We start from the raw sequence: 23,502 nt of genomic DNA on the forward strand, positions 1-23,502 counted from the left end.
TTTCACATTAACTTCATCTACTTTTTTAATTGCATATTCTCTCAAGGAAAATGTTTTCAAAATTTTTTGACAAGCATTCAATTGATAGATAGTATGGGGACTACATGTATACTTTACTTTCTCTCTTCTCTTACTTCCCTTTAAACTATTTTTTCCTTCTCTCTAAAATACTTTCAATCAAAATCTCCTCCATCTCTCCCACAGAACAAAAACCAAATCTAGTCTTAGGGAGTAAAATTTTATCTCTCTTGCATTTCTCTCGGAGAGGCTAAAATGTTATTAAAAAAATGTCAATTCAAAGAAGGTAAGCGAGATTTTAGAAATCTTAGTAGCACTAAGTGATATTATAAGAAATTTCAAGGAAGGTTTCTGAAATTATCCCGTTGATATATACACAAGGGTTAAATCCACTAAGCTCCTCCCTCTGACAATCTTTATGATTTTCACTTTCTCTTTGTTTGGATAGAGTGTTATTTGAAATAATTACTGTAGCACTTTTTGTGATGTAATGTATGTGAGATAAAAAAATGGTTGGAAATATAAAAAGATGGGTTGGAAAATATGTTTATGATGCAAGCGAAATATTATTTGGAGAAATATGCTATCCAAACACTCCTTTAAGTGAAATAAGGCACTTTGCCCTTTTTGTCAAGTTAAATCGACTTTGACCGTCAAAAAATGGCCAAAGCTTCAGCTGTGCCTCATTTCTAATTTTTTTCACTCCTCTTCTCATGATACAAGCTTTCGCCTCATCACCTATTTTGGTGCTGCAATTTTTTCTTTTTTTCCTTTTTCTTTTGGAAAGTGAAGAATTAAGTCCCAATATTCCACTTCTATTTTTTTTCAAAAAAAACCATCTCATAAAAGTTGATACATTCGATGACACCTTGTTATTATTTAAGGTATGCCTTCTCAATTTTTGAACATCAACAAGTGGAAGTGAGATGTAAATGTAATAAAATATCTCCCATATGTATGCCAAGGACATATTAAAATTTAGAGAATTGTAGGGTATTCATTTTTTATAATTTTTTCATAAGTCCTTTTAGTGTTGACAAAATGATGTTATTTTATATTTGTCAATAGATTCCAAAAGTATGTGATCTTTTCAAATGGTTGCATCCATTCTTAACTCTGTGTGTGTCATACATACATACATATATATGCACACACACCTACATAAATATGTGTATATATATATATATGTGGATCTCTTGTTCGGTTATTATTTTTACTAATTGTCAATTAAGGGCATTGATTTTTTTTAAGCAAATCATTAGAGTGATCATTAGTTAAGGAGGAAAGAAGAACAAAATTAACATTTAAGAGCAAAAGTGCAAATCACCAAACTTTTAATTGGCTTAGCGCATTTAATCCTACATATAATAATGAAGAATTCCAAATTTAAAATTTGATACTATAAATCTAGATCCTTTGAGTAATACAAAACAATAAAAAAAAAAAGACAAGTTTAACCATCTCGCCAAGAAGATCAAAATTGTCAAGGTCTATTCTTTTTTTTTAAGTGAAAGATTTTAAATCTAAAATCTCTTAATTTTATAATCCTTCCTACGTGCCGCTTAATCCAACCCTTCCTCGTCAGAGGCCTACCTAACTGTTGACAAGAGTAGTGGACTAAAGAAAAGATGTGAGGATTTAACGTGCCTTGTTATGGCAATTATGTTCCAGGAGAAGAAATCCACATTTTCTTACCCTTCTCTTCGTCTTTTCGTCTAAATGCCATTTTCTTCCCCATTAAGTCTACGAAATGAAAGATTTTTCTCGATGAAAACGTGGATAGCATTTTCTTCTTCACTAAGATTTAAGTCCAATAGTCCTTGGCCTTCATATAATCATATGGGAAAAGAATGGCTGAGAGTCAAAAGTGAAGACGTAGACAAGTCTCAAGAGCGAGCATCTATGACGTGGGCGATTCCATCCGCGTCATTGTCAACCATCCTCTACCTGGCGGTGAGGGCACAGCAAGCAAGCCTGATCATTTATTTGCTCTTTGCCCTTCCCGGTCAAACCTCAAGATTCCTCCACGTAATTAAATTGCTTGAAGTCGAAGTTGAAGTTGATTGTTTCTCGCTTCAATTCTACAAGACAAAAACAAATAAAAAAATTAAAAGAACAAAAACAATTGAAATACGTGTCCTGATGAGGTGGTATATCATACTAAATGGTTTTCACACCTAATACGGCATAATTATAGAAAACAGAAATTGAACTACATTCCATTAGTTGTTCTATGGTTAAATGGCGTTTCAAGATTATTGATGCTAGTGTTTTGAGTAATCCAGATCTTGCCACGATTTCTGGTACAAGAGCCCAAACAAATTTGTTCACGGAATTGTAAATTCTAGAAGGGTTGGGTTAATCCTAGTCGCTCATTTACACTACTTGAAATACGGTGCAACTTTTATTGACTCGGTTGGAATGAACAAGCCAAGACAAGGTTTTTGTTGTTTTTATTGTTAAAATTAGGGATGACAATAAAAGTGGATGGTCTCATACGATTCAATAGAGTGGGAGAAGTGTAAGATTGGGGGGATTTTTCTCCACCCACTTTAAACAAGGCAGGGATAGGGGAGGACATTCTCACGCCGTCCCGCCTTAATTTAATATTATATATATATATAATATAATTATAACATGTAATATCAAATGAATAATATGAAATTTTCTTGTGATAATATATTACAATTTTTTGTTTTTTTATGTTAGTTTACTTTTTCTTTTCTTTTTTGGTTATGGCATGTTGCTTATTAAAAAATAATTATAATTGATTTAGGATTCAGTTTATATCAAACAAAGAGAAATGGATTCACAAGGGCTCTGTTTGGATCTCCTGTTTTTGGAGTGTTTTTCAAAAACTAGTTTTTCAAATAAAATAAAAGTTACAACAAAGTACTCTAAAAGATAATTTAAAAATTATTTTAAATTATTTTAAAATTTTACCAAATATCTCATAATAAAGTGCCAATAAAAATATTTCAAAATATACTCTAAAAACTCTGCTACAGCAAAGTTTTTCAAAAACACCCCCAAAAACAATTTTTAAACTTTATCTCAAGTTAAATTTTTTTGTTGAAATTTCAAAAGAATGAGTAATAAATCTAGTATTAGTGTTACACATATATACAAATAAAGCCACATTAAAAAAAATAGTAATAAGGTGAGGTGAGGGCACCCTGAGGGATAGCTAGTAGAGTAGAGCGGGGATGGGGTAGAGAGATATGGGGTGGAGGATAGGAGGAGCATTTAAGTGATGGGGGAATCGATTCTGTTGGACAAATTTCTTGGTATATTGGTAAAAAAAAGTTGAAAAAAAAGTTGGGTAGAGGGGGTTTTCTTGTTATATGACTACCACGGGCCTTTTTTTTTAATATGAAATAGACACGGCAAGCTGATTATTTATTTTGAGGTCCTTGCCACACAGTAGGGACTATTTTACAAATAAGGTCCGCCGTGTCTCGTGGACATGACAGACCAACTTTTATTTACATTTAAAAATAAAAAACAGGAAAAAGGCAAACTTTAAAACTAGCCGTTGACCAATCATTGATCAATTAAACTTCACGAGTAGCTCGAAAACTCGTTAGAGCTCGGCTCGATAAGGCTCGAGCTTGGCTCGTTAGTTGCGGTAAACGAGCCGAGTTCGAGCTAGAAATGTGCTCGTTTAGTTAACGAGCCGAGCTTACTCGGCTCATTTGATATCCGAGTAGCTCGTTAGACCTCGTTAATAAAGGGCATATTTGTTAGTTTAGAAGTCAAAAGTATAAAAATTGAAAATTATAGATTTTATTGAGGTTAATTTGCACGAGCTCGAGCTCGAGCTTGTACGAGTCGCATTTGACGAGTCGAGTTCGAACACATTTTAAAGCTCGTTTGCCTAACGAGCTCGAGTCGAGCTCGGCTCGAATTAAACTCGAGTCGAGTTCGACAGCCAAATACTCGGCTCGACTCGGTTCGATTAACAGCTCTAAGATCAATGGCCGGTGACTTTACACAATGAACCAGAGCGTACCGGTGTCATGTGAAAAGCACCTAAGTAGCTAAATATTGTACTGGGTATTCAATATAATCTTTTATGTGTGGTGCTTTCCCATTTCATTGTCTAACATATATAACCAATCTGCATCTTAGTCCCCTAAACAACTTCATTATTATAGTTCGTTTTCTTTTTTTATTTTATTTTGATTAATAAATTAGAAAACACTTCTGGTTCTCTTTTTTTTTAATAATTTTGTACGACATTTTATTTACTTCATGTTTTGCCTCAAAAGTAGATGACAATCCAAACAAACCTACTAGTATTCCCAACTCTATAAGGCTGGTACACCCTCTTCTTGATATTTTGGCCTTGCATAAAAGTAAACAAATAATCATCATAATACAAATTGACTTTCCACAATTGCACCTGGCGGCGTAGAATTTTCTTTTCCGAGCAAAACACTTGCAAAGTAAAAGTAGTAAACCAGTGAGAATTAGGTAGACAAGGCTAGTACCACAGGCGCACAATGTGGACGCCTTCTATCAAACAGTCAACCGAATTTCCAGATCCCTTATTCCCGTGTTTAATCATATCATTATCATCATAATAGCAATTATCACCATTCATCCTCACGTAATCTCTTTCTTCCGTTTCCTCCTCTCAATAGAACGCTGAAAAAAACCAGAGAGGAATCAAGAGGAGGAAGCCATCACCAAGAAGTTGAATCTTCCAGTTATGGGTGTGATAAAGGCAGCAATTGCTGATGGGCTGTTGACTTTCATGTGGGTTTTTTGTGCTTCATCTTTGGGAGTACTAACTTCCTTGATTGCTGCTGCTCTTGGGGTGGCTACGACCCAGTGGTTAACTTCTCTGTTCATCACCACGGTGCTTGTTTTTGTTTTCTTGTTCGTTTTTTCAATCATTGGTGATGCCCTCGGTGGAGCCACTTTCAACCCCACCGCCACCGCCGCCTTTCATGCCGTCGGTCTTGGTGGCTCCAACTCTCTTTTCTCCGCCGCCCTCCGTTTCCCTGCCCAGGTTCATTTATTTATTCGTGTATTTGTTTTCTTTGCTTAATTTGAAGAATTTGAATTACTTGGTGCTTTGTTCTGTTATAATTGAATCCCATGTTAGTCCGGCAATTCCGAAAAAACGAATCACGATGGAAATTGGATTTTGATTAAACAGTTGTTAGCATGACTTGGGTTTTGTTTTTCATTTATTGCTTTTTTGGAAGAGAGTTTGTGGAACATATATAGCATATATATATATATTTCTAGCTCAGAAAGTGAAAGCTCGTTTTGATTGCTTTTGTGGGGAAACTGGATAGGCATAGTTGTTGGGTGAGAGCTTTGGGGATATTTTCTGGAAAAGTTGTTCCCAAAGCAGGAAGTTAAAGGTATGTTCTTTTCACCCAAAAGTAAAAATTTTCAATGGGGGGAAAAAAAAGAAAAGGTGCAAAGCAAATGGACCACTGGTAAAGACAAAAACAACAAAATTGGCGAATCAGAATAATGATGATATTAAACAAGAGTACGAGGGAATTTTTTAAGATGATTCAAACTGATTTTGGAAACTGACTTCTTAATTTGACAGGCAGCTGGTGCAGTGGGTGGTGCTCTTGCTATTAAGGAGTTTATGCCGGTGCAGTATAAACACATGCTGGGAGGACCTTCTTTGAAGGTTGACTTGCATACCGGTGCTATTGCTGAAGGGGTTTTGACGTTTACAATCACCTTTCTTGTACTCTTAATCGTCCTGAGGGGACCTAGTAGCCCACTTTTAAAAAATTGGTTGCTCTCCATGTCAACTGTTGCATTAGTGGTTGCAGGTTCTAGCTACACTGGCCCCTCCATGAATCCTGCCAATGTAAGTCTTGTTACTTGATTATTCCTATCGTTTAGTCTAAATTCGACAGCTAGCAGATTTGGAATTGATTTTTTCATCTGAACAAGGAACTTTTAGAGGAACCATGTCAAATACTTTAAATAGTGGTGCCACAACATAATGCTTTTGTTCTCCAACTTGATCTCTGGATTACTAGTGTGCTGATTTTCACAACTAGCTAGACTATAATATAGCCAGAGTGCCTCAAACTAATGGAACTGTAGAAGATAGCGAGAAACTATCAATGACCAAATATGTTCCTTTAGGATAAAAAATTCTGGTCTAGTTCTTTATCTTTAGATGCCAATGCTCTTCAGACTCCTCTAACCATGAAAATGCAGCTGCATCTGAAAACTATGAATTTTAGATTTCTGTAATTGTGTTTATGTAACTTGTGACAGAAGCCCTGCTGCAATTTGGGTGTTGTGTTTCTTGGTTATTAAATGAAATGTAAAGTATCATACTGTAAACATTGTGGAGTTTGAGTTTTAAACCAGGATATTCAGGGCTTGGAAATACTGAGAGAATTGAAACTGGCTTATGATTACATCTTGCTACCTTCAGTATAATTTAATCATAAACTTTAATCCCTTTTGAAAAAACTCTTTGCTGCATACTCCATTTTTTTTATCTTCCTTACTTTGCATGTACCTGATTGATTGCTTCTAGATGTTTATAAGCATCTACTGAAAGAGAGACAACTGTTCCTATTCTTTTAATGGGCAAGTTCATATAGAAGTTGACACTCCAATTCCTTTTTCTAAAAGCCTGTTTAATCCCCATGACATGAAGCGTCTGTGGCCTATAAACTGCATCATAACTTCCACATTCAGTGGTGGGGTTACTATGAACAACTTTTGGTAAGGCTCATTAAGGTGGAGGAACTTATAGACTATTCTTCATCCAATGGTTATAAAAGAGATTGAGAAGTTGTTGGATGAAAAGCCATTTAAGAGAGCTTCTGTATCTTGAACTGCAATTTGGCACTCTTTGAAGTTTAATACTAGAGTGAAGTTGCCAAAGCTTGGGGACTTTCAGCATAGTTCTTAATTCCTTTTATCTTGTTTTGTTTTATACATTTTGACAAGGTCACATTTTTAAATACTCTCAAAATCGTCCTGCAAATTGTACACTCAATGACTGGCACAACATTCGTTATAATTTTGCAGGCATTTGGGTGGGCGTATATAAATAACAGGCACAACACCTGGGAGCAGTTCTATGTCTATTGGATTTGCCCCTTTGCTGGGGCAATATTGGCTGCTTGGGTTTTCAAAGCTCTTTTTCCACCTCCCACAAAGGAAAAGAAAACTTAAAATAGGATGTCAAATTTAGGTGATTCATTGTCTAAAAAATTAGCTTTGTCAACTGTGCAAAGTTTTATCCTGTTTTAGTAGTTGCAAACTTCAGAGTTCATATGCCTAATCCATTTTCTACTGTTGAATATGTTCAGTTTACTGGACTGTCATATAGGATATTGGATTCTTGACATGATCATAATCAATGTAACTACTCATTGATACTTTGCTAGCTTAACTTCTATTTGCTTCTTCAGATGATGTGATTGTGTTAATCGGAGTGTGTCAAATGTTAATTTGGCTCCAAAACCTATGCTTTTGGCTTACCATGGGTTTATCTTCAATTCTAGACATTTCGTTGTTTCGTTAGTGTCAATTTGCATTACATCCAATCAACCCTAGACGAGGTTTGGTGCTGTCACGTTTTACTTGAATTTGGGTTGAATATGATAGAAAGGAATTTGTAGTATGCCGGTTAAAGGAATGGCGTGTACATCGTACGATATATAATGCTCGGGAGCTCATGTGGTATTACAATGTGTCATTTAATTTTATTCCTAATATACCCTTGATTAGTCAAAACATCCACTAAATCAGCCACTTATTGACAACTAGAAAACTAATCTGTTACCCACTAAATCAGTCACTCTTAAATATATGAACAATATATTTACTTTAGATTTATCATATATGAATGGAATGTAGAAGTTGTGACGCCCCCACTTCTCCCTAAGGCGAACCAAAGGGTATCCGCAGGACGCCTGCCCAGCTCTCGCCAGGACTCACTACAATCCATTATTCAAAAGCTCGAAATACTTTAAGTAACTTCAATACATAATTAAAGTACTTCAAATATCTTACACTTACAACTATGTAGCTTTCAAGCTTAAATACAACCCAACGAAAAAGGGCACAAAAGCCATCCGTTATAATATAACTTAAAGTCTTCAAAAGAAAGCAATCTAGTACTACTCACGAGCACCCTTGGTCTCGAACCCTGTAAAATAAAACCACAACGTGGGATGAGCTACACAGCCCAGTGAGGTTCCAAGACACTCTAACAGTTCAAATAAATCAAGTAGATTGGGCATATCATATGCATGGTTCAAGGTTACACAATGACATGTTATCATGAGGTGATAATCATAGTACGGGTAATTTGAGACATTTATCATGGTATGAGACATTTATTATGAGATAGTTATCATGGTTCAAGACATTGGCATGTATAGTTCACGAGTGATTGGAGCTTATTACAGGCATAGCTCAGGATTTCATATTGGCATTTTAGCATGAAACAATTATCATGATACCAGGTAAACATATACTGTAGGATACGGTGTTCCAGTGGAACTTTGTCGGTCAACTGCACCTTATGACTTCCGGATCCCCTCGGTTTGACTGGCCATCACCTTATCTCTCCAGTGGTAATACTCGAGTATACCGAAACGGTGGCCCAGGGTTCCAACCTACCCGACCGAGCCCAGTCCTGGCTCGAGTAGGCCAGTAACCAAGGGCAGGGCCCAAGTTCAGCTTAGAGCTTACAACATGCACAGGTAACCAAGTAATTCGACAAAAGGTAAAATTCATCATTTGAGTAGGTCGAGTGAGGTAAAGTACACACTCGCCTAACAATGATGGGCAGCTTCATATAACATGTGATTCATGATAATCAAGTAATCAAGTGGATACTTAGCACGTAAGCACGTAAGCAATACAAGTTGATTTCATGGGAACATGTAATTCACGGATATCGAATAGTCATGTAGATTGGAAATCACGTGAGCAAATAGTCAAGTAATTAGGTAGTCATGTGGGTTGGTAAACGGTTCACGGTTAACGGTTAACGGTTCACGGTTGACGGTTAATGGTTGAGTAGTGACGGTTAATTGACAGGCATTTGTCATATGAATAGGCCATCATTCGCCGTTATCCCATTTTTACCATGTGAGAGTCGAGGAGATTCACTCCAACGACGTATGCAACCTTAGCATACCAAGTCATGTTATTCGAGCATTTTCAAGCATGAGTTATTCATCTCAAAAGAGAACGAGTGCGATAAAGTACACACTCGACTCCATTTTTTCAAAACCGAGTAGGCTAAGCAAGCCATCTAGCAAGTTAAGCATGTATCGAGTTCATATGGTCATTTGATATGGTTAATCATTTAACCAATTCATGTAGATATACAATGCAAGTATACATTCCTTAAATAGGCATGAGTATGGTAAATACTTAACACATGGCACTTAACACTTAATAATCATGAAATAAGCATGTCCTAGACTTATTCAATTGCGTATTCCTATATGGAACACTCACCTAGTCAAAACAAGCGAGTAGTTTTCAAACAAGCGTTTTAGGTGTCCGCTCCGAGTTCCCCTTGGAGATCCCCTCGAGTGCCTGAGCAACCAATAATCAAGTACCACTCAATATCACTACGAATCTCTAATTATCGAGGAGGATTGTACACTAGTATAATCTAAGAAATTAACGCGGAGATGAGTCTAAGAGTTCGTGTAACTCGAGGTTCAAAAGTGGGGTTTTAAAACACAAGACAAATCTGATTTCTATCTCTGAAATCAAATGTAAAATGATCAATTGATATTGAAGGAAAATGGAGAGTTCGAAACCCTTAGTTTCCTTTAAGTTAGAAAATTTCAGATTTAACAAGCAATCTTTGAAAAATCATATCTCACTCTCTACAAGTCCAAAATTGGAAAACTTGGTACTGTTGGAAACCCCTTTGAAAGTACTAAAAGTTCTTAGAAGACATTTTTCCATGATTCTAAATGGAAGATATTCAAAAATGGACTCAAAGTTGGTAACTTGAATTACCAAGACAGATTTAAGTTGGTTTTTGGCCAACTTTGGAAATTCGGAAAAATTCACTTGTTTTGAACTAACCTTTGAAATTTGGAAATCAATTAGTGTTGCAATCCAAGAGTATAACAAAACAAGCGGAACGAGAAACGGAGTTTCGAGCACCAAGATATAGTAGCTCCAAGTTGCTGAAAAAGTTAAGACTGTTGGGCTATTTTCCAGGTTTGAAGACTAGATTCGAAGTATCATTTGGTCATCGAATTGGCAGTGGAAATACATCAAACTTGGTACACTAAATCTTCCATGTGTGAACAACATTTCTATCAAGTTTCATACAAAAACTCTCACGGTAAGGCAGTCATTAAAACAACCAAAGTTTATGAAGAGTTTCAAGGCTAAACTACCTTCTCACTTTTCTTTTGTTTACAAACTTTTTGTACCATGAAATCAGTTCCAAATCTCTCCATTATTGAAGCCAAGAGTTCATAAACATCCACTGAGTAATTTAAAGACCATTGACATCCAAATTTTCGAAATAAAACTCCCCAAATCAGATTTGACCATTTGGCTAAGAGAAAACGAAAAGTTTTCCAGATTCGATAAGCGAATTTTGTGACATCATTTGCATATCAAAATGGTCTTAGAATATTACCAAATTTTGCACAATTAAACCTCCATATGAGGATTACTCTTCTATCAAATTTCATTTGAAAATTCACACGAGAAGGTAGTTAACTAAACCATCAAAGTTCAAGAAATTTCCCCCAAGGTAAAACTGTCTTCTAGCTCTTCTTTCCTTTTTAAACATTTTATCCAAAGCAACCAACCCAAATCTGGTTTATTTGTGAAACAAAGTCCAAGGAACATATGATATAAAGTTTGGTAGATGTTGGACATCAAATTTTCCAAAACAACAAGTCCCAAATCATTGTTAGTTACAAATCTGTCCAAGTGGAAAATTCTATCACTGTAGCAGTTTCGAACTTTGGCCACAACTCACTCAATTCAACTTGGAATTGGGCGTGGTTGATGGCGTTGGAAAGCTCTCTCATAAATCTGAATTTTATCAGAAGAAACCATTTTCAAATTCCATCCACAAACAGCTCGTTTTTGAGCATCAAGATACAAGTCCTGTCCTGTCTCCTGGAGAGAAACGAAACAGGACAGTGATTTTCAATCGAATGGTGTGGCCCACTCAAGTGGAAACAGAACGTGAAATTGGTACCAATGGAAAGCTGGGAATGTCTAGTTTCCAATGCCACAAACGGCACTTGATTTCGACATCGGAGCAAAGAGTTATAGCCGATACAAAATGACTGCCTGGGCAATACGGGATTCATTTTCCAGTTTTGCTAACTTTGGAAATCAACTCATTTGACCAACCAAATCATGTTATTTTTCAATGAAATTTTGTACACACTCACACTAACATGTAAACAATATAATCAAGTCATTAGAACCTCAAAATTTTGCACAAAAATGGTCGGACAAGACAGGGGTAAAATCGGAAACTTTTGCTTCTTGCACCCAATGAAGTTTCTATCAATTACACACCATTAATCCATCATTTTAACCACTAAACCAACAATATAACCACTATCAATCATCAAATCAGCAACAACCCAAGAGTGGGAGTTCATAGAGCCTACTTTCACATTTTTCCAACAATATCAAGTCATCTACTTACATGCAAGTACTTAGAGATGCATATCTACTACTATAAATCAAGTTTAAGGTGATGGATCATGTTATACCTTCTTAGTGTACTAGATCAGAATTTTTGGCCCTCAAAATGCTCCAAGAAACCGTGATTTCCAGCACCCTTTTGCAGCTCAAAATGATCTCCTAGAGTTAAGCTAAGTATGGTGCAAGTTTGGTTGAATTTGGAGATGTTTTGGTGGTGGTTTGAGTAAGAAATTTTTGGAACAATGGAGTTAGAGAGGGAGGGAGAGCTGGTCGGCAGTCTTGGGTAGAGGAGAGAGAGTGTGATCAGATTTCTAAGCTTCGAAGAGAAGACATTAACTTGTGGCCTCAAGTCACCCATTAGTCAACTCACATTAGGGTGCGTTTGGCGCGATTAGGGCTCGATTTTCTCGCGCGTTTGGTTCACTAGTGCACTAAACCTCCAATGTATTTATATTCATGTAAATATTATTCACTCTTAATTGTCCCAAAATAAGAGTCTAAAGTTCCTAAATTTAAATCGCGCATATAAAAACGCGTATCTCCAATTTAAGCGTGATAACGCGAAACTTCCGAGAAATTCTTATAACGATAGTACTAATAACTATCACTTGAGTATTTAAACATTAAAATACCTAATTTAAGTCCATTGTACATGTCTCCAACATTCCAAACTTATTGTACTCTCAATCGGTCAAAATTTCCAAAGACGTGTTCACTACTTTCACTAAACGAGCTTCCGGAAATTAATTTTTGAAACAAGTCATTTTAAAAATATAATGAAACTATATTTCCATGTAATTAGGTCTCACGAGCTTAGAAAATAATATTCGGAGTAAAAGGCCAAATAAATAATTAAATAAGCGAGAAATAAGAGATTAAATAAGTAAATTTTGCGAGTCCTCACAGAAGTCTCTCCCACTCTTTTTTTTCATTGTTTATCATGACAAAGGGATGCCAATCCCAAATAATATAATGGAGGACATAAATCTAACAAGTAAATATTATATATACTGATAGTGTATATATTATTATAGTTATATATACTGATAGTGTATATATTATTATAGTTAGATGTATGATACATCTATAAAATTTGAATTTTAAATTCAAATTCAAATTATGTGTCATGTATTCAACGGTGAAAGTGTATACACTGTTAATGTATAAAAGATTAATTCTAAATCTAACATCTAAAAACAAACAAGATTGGATAAATTAAAGAAAAAGAGAAAATATTCCTACTACAAGGATCAAATTTTACAAAGTGAAGAGAAGCCTAGACGATCAATTCTAAACTCTACTCTAAACATGCATGGAAGAGTAGCAAAATACTTGCATACAACTCTAGAACCCTTAGAGCATCCAATTTTGGATAAAAAATCAATAGGCATATTAGTTTTATTGAAAAAATGTGACACGCAATCAAGGTCTAGACATAACTTTTGTAATTCTTTGATTTCAAAATGAATGGATGATGACTAGCAGTAGTTGGACTTGTGATTCTCAGTATTACGAATAGAATTTAAATTCAATTGGTGACATTACGGTGGGACAAATCCCTCGTTTAAAAACGAAACTAATAGAAATCCTCAGGAATTAGGCATACCCCCGCCTGACCTTTTTCATTCCCAAAAATAAAAAATTTGAATAGACCAATAATACGTATAAAATCCCTTTAAGAATACGAATGAGAGCCAAAGAGTCGGACTCTATAGCCAAGTTAGAGAAACCCTTAGATACACAAAAAGTATCCCCAAAGAGAAGAGATCGACTTCATCATGAATACTGGAAGCAATACCAGAGAAACAAGAGAAAGCCAAGATTATTCTTCCATAAGCATCCCTTGAACAGCCCCAACCACCACTTAAGCCTAGATCGTGTTTTCTTTAGAACACCCATCCATTCAGACGGAACTTTCCGAACTTTCCGACCAGCCCAAGGCATTTTTGGATATTTTGACAAAGCTGAAATCGATAGAAAGAATCCCATCCAAGAAGAATTCTTGAGTTATTCTGTCCACCAACTAGGAGTATAAGTATCTACCTAAATAACCATCTATCACAAATTTTTGTTTCACTAAATTATTTACACATTTGGAGACTTGATTTTAACTTTTGAGTTTTCAAAAGCGGTTTTTTTCTTCTCAATTACATTATGTATTTTAATTATAGATTTTTGGGACCCAAAAAAGCTCAAAATCAGAAGCAAATCCTATGCTACCTTTGAATTTTGACTGCCGGCTATTTTTTCGTCCTGACAAAAATAGCGTAAAAAATCCTTTGATAATTACTGAAACCTGACGCGTCTAATCGTCAGTAATGAATTCTATAAAATCAACTTTCAAAAACTAGAAATAGATGAGAACAAGCACATTATGTAATGTACAGCTTGATGGTATCTTGCTTCTATTAGTTCAGTTTGGCTGAATTTAAGTGAGCAAAATCAGCATTGCCTTGCCCTCTGTACTACATGCGTCAACTGGCTCTTTTGGCTCCTATTTGTTGCAGGGGTAATGTTAAAGATAATCTTGTGCTCCATACTTTATTGTATGAGTAATTACAGCGTGTATAATCATACGAGTAAACTACGGGATGGGTATAATCTAATGCCTTAGAATATTACCCAAAATAAAAAAAAAAATCTAGCAAATGTCGCGCTGACAAATTCCATTTCCAAAACTATGCTTGCCGTGTTGACAGGCAATGATGTCTTTATATTTTTTCTAATTCCCGGGGTGGCAACTTTTTGTTTATAAAAGTTCAAGGCAGCCCTTTTTTCCAAAAGAAAATTTCTGAGCCTGCCGGTTATCTCAAGTTGGAAACCTTTCATTTGCAATTTGACGAGGATTTGATGGTGTTGGTCTCCGCTGGCCGATCCAGAGTACACAAAAGCAGTGACGGAGCCAGGATTTTTTCCTTGGGGGGGCCAAAATTTTTTCGAACAAAATTATCTTAATATGTTATGTTCAAACTAATTTTTATTTATTTAAATATATGACATCTTAAAATATCAAATATTAATTTTAATTATAAAGGTATGTCTATTTCATAAATATGTAGCATAGTCATAACTAAAATTAAGATAAGAAATAACATTTGATTAAATATCTTATAACATCACAAACCACTTAAGTTGCACATTATGAGAAGATGCTCCAATATGTTACCTGTGCAAAAACAAAAATATGACTATGCAATATAAATATAATTATTTTCAATTAAAAAAAATAAAAGTTATGTTAATATACCTTGAAATTTCATCCTCTTTGATTAAAAATAAATTGAGTTTTACGTTCTTTCATAGAACTAAATTCATCTCTAATTGAATCAATGCTAAATTTTCGAACAACTTCCTTTTTTTATGTACATTGTTAGGCAATCATTCAAGAAATGATCTTTTATCTTGTTTTGGAGCTTTATTTTGATTATTTTCATAATTGAAAATGTCCATTCTATAGACTATAAAACGGAGCCAGGATTTTTTCCTTGGGAGGGGGGCCAAAATTTTTCTGAACAAAATTATCTTAATATGTTATGTTCAAAATAATTTTCATCTATTTAAATATATGATATCTTAAAATATCAAATTTTAATTTTAATTATAAAGGTATGTCTATTACATAAATATGCAGCATAGTCATAATAAAAATTAGGACAAAAAATAACCTTTGATTAAATATCTTATAACATAACAAACTACCCAAATTGTACATTATGAGAAGATGCTTCAATATGTCATTTGTGCAAAAATAAAAATATAACTATACAATATAATATAACTATTTTCAATTAATAAAAGATAAAAGTTATGTTAGCATACCTTGAAATTTCAACCTCTTTTTTTAAAAGTAAATTGAGTTTTACGTTCTTTCATAGAACTAAATTCATCTATAATTGAATCAGTGTTAAATTTTGATCATCCTTTTTTTTATATACATTGTTAGACAATCATTCAAGAAATTATCTTTTATCTTGTTTTAGAGTTTTGTTTTGATTATATTCACAATTGAAAATGTACATTCTATAGTTGCAATTGATACAGAAAGAGTGAGAACAAATATCATCAATCTGCCAATAACAGGATATATCACTCAATTTCTTGTCTTCACCAAGCCTTCAAGTAATTATTTGTATATTTGTATATGAGTCAACAAGAGGATAGATCACTAATTTTAAATTTTTTTATCAATTAGGCTAAGGTGTATATTTGTATATGGACCAATAAAGTAATTATTTTTATTGTAGCCCATTGATAATTATGAATTAAGTCTTTTATTATAATACATCAAATTGGGTCAATTTACTATGGATCATCAAATTATATAATTTTTTGAATGTTAAATAATTAGTACAATAAAAAATAAATAACTTTTTTTTGAAGAAAAAATTAAATCAAAAGGTGGCTAATTCACACACACACACACAGATATATATACATATATATATATATATATATATATATATATATATATATATATATATATATATAAACTCTCATAATATAAACTAAAATTGTAAAAAATTAGGGGGGGCCAACTTTGACTTATACATATATTTACATATTATGAATTAAATTTTTCAAAACTTAGGGGGGGCCATGGCCCCCCTCTGCCCCCCCTTGGCTCCATCATTGCTCAAACAAGTGTTTAGGCGTCCGCTTCGAGTTCCTCTTGAAGGTCCCCTTGAGCGCCTGAGCAAATAATAATTAACTTCACTCACAATCATACATTTACCAAGAAAGGATGCACACTCATTTAGACTAAATCAAAGTCTTACAAGAGAGCTTTAATCCTCTCAACTCGAGATTCAAGAGTGAAGTTTTAAAGTCTGAAGAGAGACTAACATCTTCCATGAAATCGAGTTCAAAACGTTCAATCGATATCGAGAAAAGAAGTCAAGTTCCCGAAATTGCATTTTATAAGTAATCGGCAAATTTCAGCTTTGCACGACAATCTTTGGAAAATAGAATCTGGAGTTTGGCATGTCAAAAAATGGAAAACTTTACACCGTTGGAATCTTTGTTCGAAGTACTAAAAGTTCCTAGAAGACACTTTTCTAAGATTCTAAACGGAAGACATTAAAATTTCAGCTTAAAGTGGCTGACTTGTATCTCCAAGACAGTTTCAGTCTTGATTTTTAGTAAATTTTGGAAATTCGAAAAAATTCACAGAAAGTGAACTAGCCTCTGAAATTTGTAACACTATTAGAGTTCCAATCAATGTTTTAAACACAATAAACGGAACTAGAATCGGACTTTTGAGCGCCAAGATATAGCAGCTCAAAATTGGTTAAAAACAAGGACCGCTTGGTTCATTTTTCCAGATTTGAAAGGTAACTTTGGGATCTTATTTGTATATCAAAACAGTCTTAGAATGACACCAAAATTGGTACACTTCAACTCCCGTATGAGAACTACTTCTCTATCAAATTTCATTCAAAAACTTACATGGGAAGGCAGTTAACAAAACGACTGAAGTTCGAAAAATGTTTCAAAGCAAATCTGTCTTCTTGCTTTCCTTTCTTTTCAAAACATTTTGCACCATGAAATCAGTCCCATTTTGGTTCATTTGTGAAACCAAGGTCCTAGAAACATCTATTATACATTTGATAGGTGATTGACACCAAGATTTTTGAAACAACATGTCCCAAATAAAATTAGACCAGTTGGCTAGCAAGAAAGAAGGATTTTCCAGATTTCCAGCTTTGGTGCAGTTCTGTAATTGGACCATATCTCACTCAATACAACTTGAAATTGAGAATGGTTAGTGGTGTTTGAAACTAAATTCAAAAGGCTACATTTCATCAGAAGAAATCATTTTGAAAATCAGTTCATAGCTAGCTCGAATTCGAGCGACAAGCCGCAGCTTATCACTGTCACTTGCACAGCACAACAGAACAGAACAAGTAACTTTGGTGAACTACTACAGCTCACTCAGTTCGAATCAGAGGGTGCATTTTACACCGTTAGAAAACTACGGATGTCTAGTTTCGAATTCCACTGATGGAACTCAATTCTGACCTCTGTACAGAGAGATATGTTCGTTCAAAAATTACTGCCAGAGGACCCCTGCTATGCGATTTTCCAGAATTGTTCTTGCCAAAACTCAATTTTTTCTCAACCAAATCAAGTGATTTTCGGTGGAAACTTTCCACACATCCTACAACATATCTACATCAGATTCAAGGTCATTTGAGCATCAAAATTTCGAACCACAGCTTCGAGAAAAACAGGGAAGATTTTCGGCTAAGCTTCCTATGCAATTCCTTTGGTTTTCCTTTCACTTTTCCAACAAATCTCATCTTATTTATCACATAATTAACACAAACAACACTTATCATCATCATATCAGTCCTGTATCATCAAGGTGGGATTTCATAGAGCCCACTTCAACCTTTTCAATCCAAATAACAACAACAATATGGAAGCTACAAGCTTCATAGTCAAAACCAAAACCCATTAAAGCCAAGAAAATGGAAAGATTTGAAGTGGATGAAGGCTACCTCTTAGCTCTTGAAGAAACCAGAAATTTCACCACTAAAACTCCCAAGAAAACCTGATACGAACGGCACCAACCTTGTGATGCAACCCGTACAGACAGGATAGGATCTAGAAGGCGAGGACTCACGTTGATGACACACGAACGCAGCGGAATCACCTAAACCCGTTGATCATGTGGTCAACGAACCTCGGTATTGGTAGGAGACGCCACAATCTAGCGCGGTCCTAGATTGATAAGTCAATTGAATACCTAAGAACGATTCTAAGATATTCAATGGTGCTTCAATGAAGCTTTGAGAGAACTCTCAAAATGTATTTTTTTATTAATCATAAAAAACTGCTTATGAAGGTCTCTTGCCTTGGCTATATATAGCCATACAATTTGAAAACCTAAAGTGACTTGAAAACCTTAACTCGGCTAGGCTAGGCCTTTGGCCCGATTCCACTACTCAAATCCACTATGTAATGGTCAGCTTATAATCGATCCAATGAAGGCTTTAAGCTGGCCCTACATAACCCAATAAAAGCTAATTAACCAACTTAAGTAATAGTGAGCCTAGACTCTATAAATCGGATCCAACTCAACATGAGGTCTTGGACCGAATTTATTCTTAGCAAATAAAATAGAAACCTGGAAAATAAACTACTAACTATTACTAAAAGATTCAATCTCTTGCAGCCCAAAACATGGCTCATAAGCGGCCCATATTTCGTATCATTTCCCTCCTCTTGAAAAAGATTTGTCCTCAAATCGTGTTTGGAAATGAATGGTCCTACAAGAGTTGGTAGTATGAAACCTCAAATCTCCACATATTGGCTCTCTTAGAATGAATGATACTTGCATACGTCATAATTATTGTAATTCAGTGCACATGTCTCTTGGTCAGATTGAAAATGCTCACAATCTGCCATGGGAAACTCAAGGCTTTACTCCAACCACTCCAAAGCTCTCTAATCAGCCTTGAGTCATGAATGGTCGAATTTGGACCTACACAATAAATCACACGATTAGCATTTGTAGGTATAAAATCACTTGACAGCTTACCATTCACATTCACAAGATAAGGATCTTCATAGTGATGCTCAATCAGGTTAGAAAAGTCTCGGACATGATTGTGCAAAGTTACAAAATTCATTGCAAGTTGTTGTTGGTATGGCCTATCTTGCACAAATGGAGCAAGATCGAGATAGGCAGCTTTTGAACCTTCAAATTGAAGAATAAAACCAGGTTGCAAGGAATCAGAATTTGGACCAATGAGGAAAGAATTATCACCAACGAAATAACAAGGAAGTTTATAACAAGTTTCAAGTGTAGAAACTCCCTTTGAAACTTCATTATTCCTCCCAACAAGCAAATCAGGCTCATGGTTGAAGTTGAACATCAATGGATGACAAAGAGATACAACACTTAAGATGCAAACTCCATGAAAAGTTTGATATTCACTAATGGATTTAGGCATAGAACATGCCAAGATCAACTCAATTTTTCCTTGCTTAACCTGCATAAAAGTAGAAACACTAAACAAAGTAGAGTTAAGATCGTTAGAAAAAACATATGATCTCACATCCTTTCTCACAATCAGGTTACTCTTAGAATTTTTAATCTCTTTCTCATGCTCAGTAGCTGATTTTTTCCCCTCATTATTCTCAACCTCTTTCTCCTTTTCAACTCCATTGACTTTTACCTCTTTAGTCACAATTCCCTCATCTAGCTCTTTCTTCATACTATAACGCTCATGCTCACTCTTCATGTATGCTAGATCAATACAAAGTTGCTTAGAATTAAGCGACACAAGCCTGGTACGACGGCAATTAAATGTGAAGGAATACTTATTAGTATATCCATCATATTTGACTTCTCGATTAAACATCCGCCATTGTCCCAACAGCACATGCGTCACTTGAATGAGAACTACATCACACAACATCTCATCCATGTATTGGCCAATACGAAAAGGAACGAGTGTGTGCTTAGTAATCCAAATATCACCATTATCACTTTGCAACTTGTAAGGTCGAAGATGATCAATGGTTGGAAGATTCAATTTCTCAACCAAGACAGTACTTGCGAGGTTAACTTCACAACCCTTATCAATGGCTAAGCTGCAAACTTTATCTTTGATGTGGCAACGTGTATAAAACCAATCATTTTTTTGAGCTTCGACGATTTTCAATTGCTCAGTTATCTCACGTAATGCCATAGTATTTACTCCTTTAGGCACAAGATGGTGAAGCTCCAGTTGAGCATTCGTTTGTCTCATACTTTTATTACCTGCAAAACTCAACAAACATTAGTAGAACAGTCCTCACTGGCTCCCTTACATGTTTCGCTCACTCTCATGTTTCACTCAAGTGTTTAAAACACTCTAATGTTCTCACCAATGCTCCCAAAGCCTCTTGATAGCTTACCTTGAAGAAATTAGAACTCCTTCAAGTAAACAATCAACTTACCAATGTTGGTCATGAGAGTGTGGCAATTCTCAATAATGCCTTAGAGGTGATTAGAATGTGGAGAGATAATATGACTCGAGAGACGATGAAAGGGACAGACTCAAATGGAAGCAACGGAATGACTAAGACAAGAACAACAATGAAAACAAAGACACGATCCAAAAAAAAAAAAGAAAAATACTCTTTTTTTTTTTTTAGACGCAAGCTACCTTTGCTTGTTGAGTAGGTCTGAATGGCCTTCTAAAGGAAAGGAATGGATGGCGGCTAGCTTCCTAAATTTTAGGAAGAGATGGCCGACAAAGAGCGGTGAAAGGAATGGCTAAGACAACTCCAAAAAGGTAGGAAGAGTAATGGCTAAAAGGTAGGAAGGAAATCCCTAAAGAGTAGGGAAAGGTGGCAGCTGGAATGTAGGCTAAAAAGTAGGAGAAAATGTTGCTAAAGTGTAGGACGGCAATCCCTAAAAAGTAGGCAGAGTGATTCCTAAAATGTAAGGATCTGTCTTGATTGGAAATCAAACAACTTTGGCAACCAAACAAGATTAGGAAACCAATCAAAGATAGGAATCTAATCAAGAACTTTGGAAACCAATTGCAATTAGGAAAATACAATCAAGGATCACGGCTGGTTTAGGCTATTTAAACACAATTGGCGTGATACTTAACCCACAAGACAAGTTCAATTTCGGCTTCCTTAGGCGCAAAACACACAAGGCAGATTCGGTGTTGGCTCAAGAACAAGAACTCAGAGATGGACAATCAACAAGGTGACACCAATAACCCTCCTCAGGCTCCCTCCCAACGGGTTACCCAAGATGTCCCCAAGAAATTTACTCCAAAACCAAGGAAACCCTTCACCACTGCAAGAGAGTACAAGAATTTTTCACTAGGAGAATGAAACAAGTTCCCAAGACTCAAGGTGTTCAAGAATTTCAAGAAGTAGTGGACCAAAACATTTGATTTTTTTTTTTGTTTTTGCTTTGTAGTTTCGGACACACGATGTAAGCTTCGACTAGTGGCAATAAAGTTTTTGAAATTTCTGACTTGGCTGAATCAATGTTGCGCGCTGTTTTGTTTTGTTTTTTTTAACAACGAAACACAAGATGCGGCTGCTAGGATTTGACCTAGATTGGCCGCAATTAATTTTGTGTATGGCCGAAAAGGAAACCAAGTCAGATTACACGCACTTGCCAAATTATTCCAAACACACTTGGGTTGTTTTAAAAAATTTCAAGATTGTCAAGATTGTGGTACAACTCCCCAAATAACGGTGTACAACCCCCAACAAAACAGGTCAACAAGTCGCACAAGGTAACAAGGACAATTTTCGGACAGCCCTCACTCACCTCTCACAAGAAATAAGAAACCCTAATTCGAACAATCAAGAGGAAGGTACGGCAGTCGCTTATTTTCTTATTTTTTTTTTGACTCAAGAACTCTAAAAATCCTAAAGGCTCACGGCTTCACCACAAGATGCGGCAGCTCCCAAGCACGAATTAATGACGCAACAATGACCAATAACAGAATTTTTTTTTAACTCAAGAACAAGAGGAAACAATTGCGGACTGACTTGCATAGATTGTAGACGCTTTGGATAGAAATTTTGACTCCAAAAACACGACAAAACAGGTTCGGACTTACATGGACAGATTGAAGACAACACGGACAGAATTTGGCACAATGCAAGAGAAAACAAACGACACCAAAAGAAGGAGAAAACAAACGACACAAGGACAAGAAATAAGGGATATACGTGATACCTTCAACTAGCTCTGATACCAGCTGATACGAACGGCACCAACCTTGTGTGCAACCCGTACAGACAGGATAGGATTTAGAAGGCGAGGACTCACGTTAATGACACACGAACGTAGCGGAATCACCTAAATCCGTTGATCACGTGGTCAACGAATCTCGGTATTGGTAGGAGACGCCACAATCTAGCGTGGTCCTTGATTGATAAGTCAATTGAATACTTAAGAATGATTCTAAGATATTCAATGGTGCTTCAAAGAAGCTTTGAGAGAACTCTCAAAATGTATTTTTTTATTAATCATAAAAAACTGCTTATGAAGGTCTCTTGCCTTGGCTATATATAGCCATACAACTTGAAAACCTAAAGTGACTTGAAAACCCTAACTCGGCTAGGCTAGGCCTTTGGCTCGATTCCACTACTCAAATCCACTATCTAATAGTCAGCTTATAATCGATCCAATGAAGGCTTTAAGCTGGCCCAACATAACCCAATAAAAGCTAATTAACCAACTTAAGTAATAGTGAGCCTAGACTCTATAAATTGGATCCAACTCAACATGAGGTCTTGGACCGAATTTATTCCTAGCAAATAAAATAGAAATCTGGAAAATAAACTGCTAACTATTACTAAAAGATTCAATCTCTTGCAGCCCAAAACATGGCCCATAAGCGGCCCATATTTCGTATCACCCTTACTTGTGCCCTGGCAATTTCTATTCTCTGGGCTTTCTCCAGAACTTCCGTAAAAGTATTAATTTGTGCCACCGCCAAGACCTCCTGTATTTCCACATTTAATTCTTGTACAAACCTCCTTACCCTCCTTTGCTCTGTAGCTATTAATTCGGGAGCAAACTTGGATAACTTAGTGAACTGAGTCTCATTCTCAGATACACTTAGGGTTCCCTGACGGAGTTTAATAAAATCATCCTCCCTCTTCTCCTGGACTATCGGTGGAAGATACATTTCATTAAATTCCCTTACGAAGTTCAACCAAGTTCATGCAGTCCTCTCTGTGATGCCCTCACCTCTCCCTAAGGCAAACCAAAGGGTATCCGCGGGACGCCTGCCCACCTCTCGCCAGGACTCAAGACAAATCCCGTTCAAGTTTAAT

General features: G+C 35.7%; 1 protein-coding gene and 1 long non-coding RNA gene across 2 annotated transcripts; one reads left to right on the forward strand and one right to left on the reverse strand.

Moving 5' to 3' along the window:
• The first annotated feature begins 4,416 nt into the window (after nt 1-4,416).
• Nucleotides 4,417-7,420, forward strand: LOC113694777 (aquaporin SIP1-1-like). Its single transcript, XM_027213640.2, has 3 exons — nt 4,417-5,035; nt 5,594-5,866; nt 7,054-7,420. Exons 1-3 carry the CDS (start codon nt 4,733-4,735, stop codon nt 7,198-7,200), a joined length of 723 nt encoding a protein of 240 aa, XP_027069441.1. The 5' UTR covers nt 4,417-4,732; the 3' UTR covers nt 7,201-7,420.
• A 401-nt stretch (nt 7,421-7,821) lies between these two features.
• On the reverse strand, nt 7,822-11,976 carry LOC140009650 (uncharacterized). Its single transcript, XR_011817120.1, has 3 exons — nt 11,760-11,976; nt 9,505-9,585; nt 7,822-8,179 (listed from the first exon to the last, which is right to left on the reverse strand). It is a non-coding gene; the product is annotated as an uncharacterized lncRNA (long non-coding RNA).
• Nucleotides 11,977-23,502: the final 11,526 nt, after the last annotated feature.

Source organism: Coffea arabica, chromosome 6e, assembly GCF_036785885.1.
Source record: "Coffea arabica cultivar ET-39 chromosome 6e, Coffea Arabica ET-39 HiFi, whole genome shotgun sequence".
In the NCBI taxonomy this organism is placed as follows: Eukaryota; Viridiplantae; Streptophyta; class Magnoliopsida; order Gentianales; family Rubiaceae; genus Coffea; species Coffea arabica.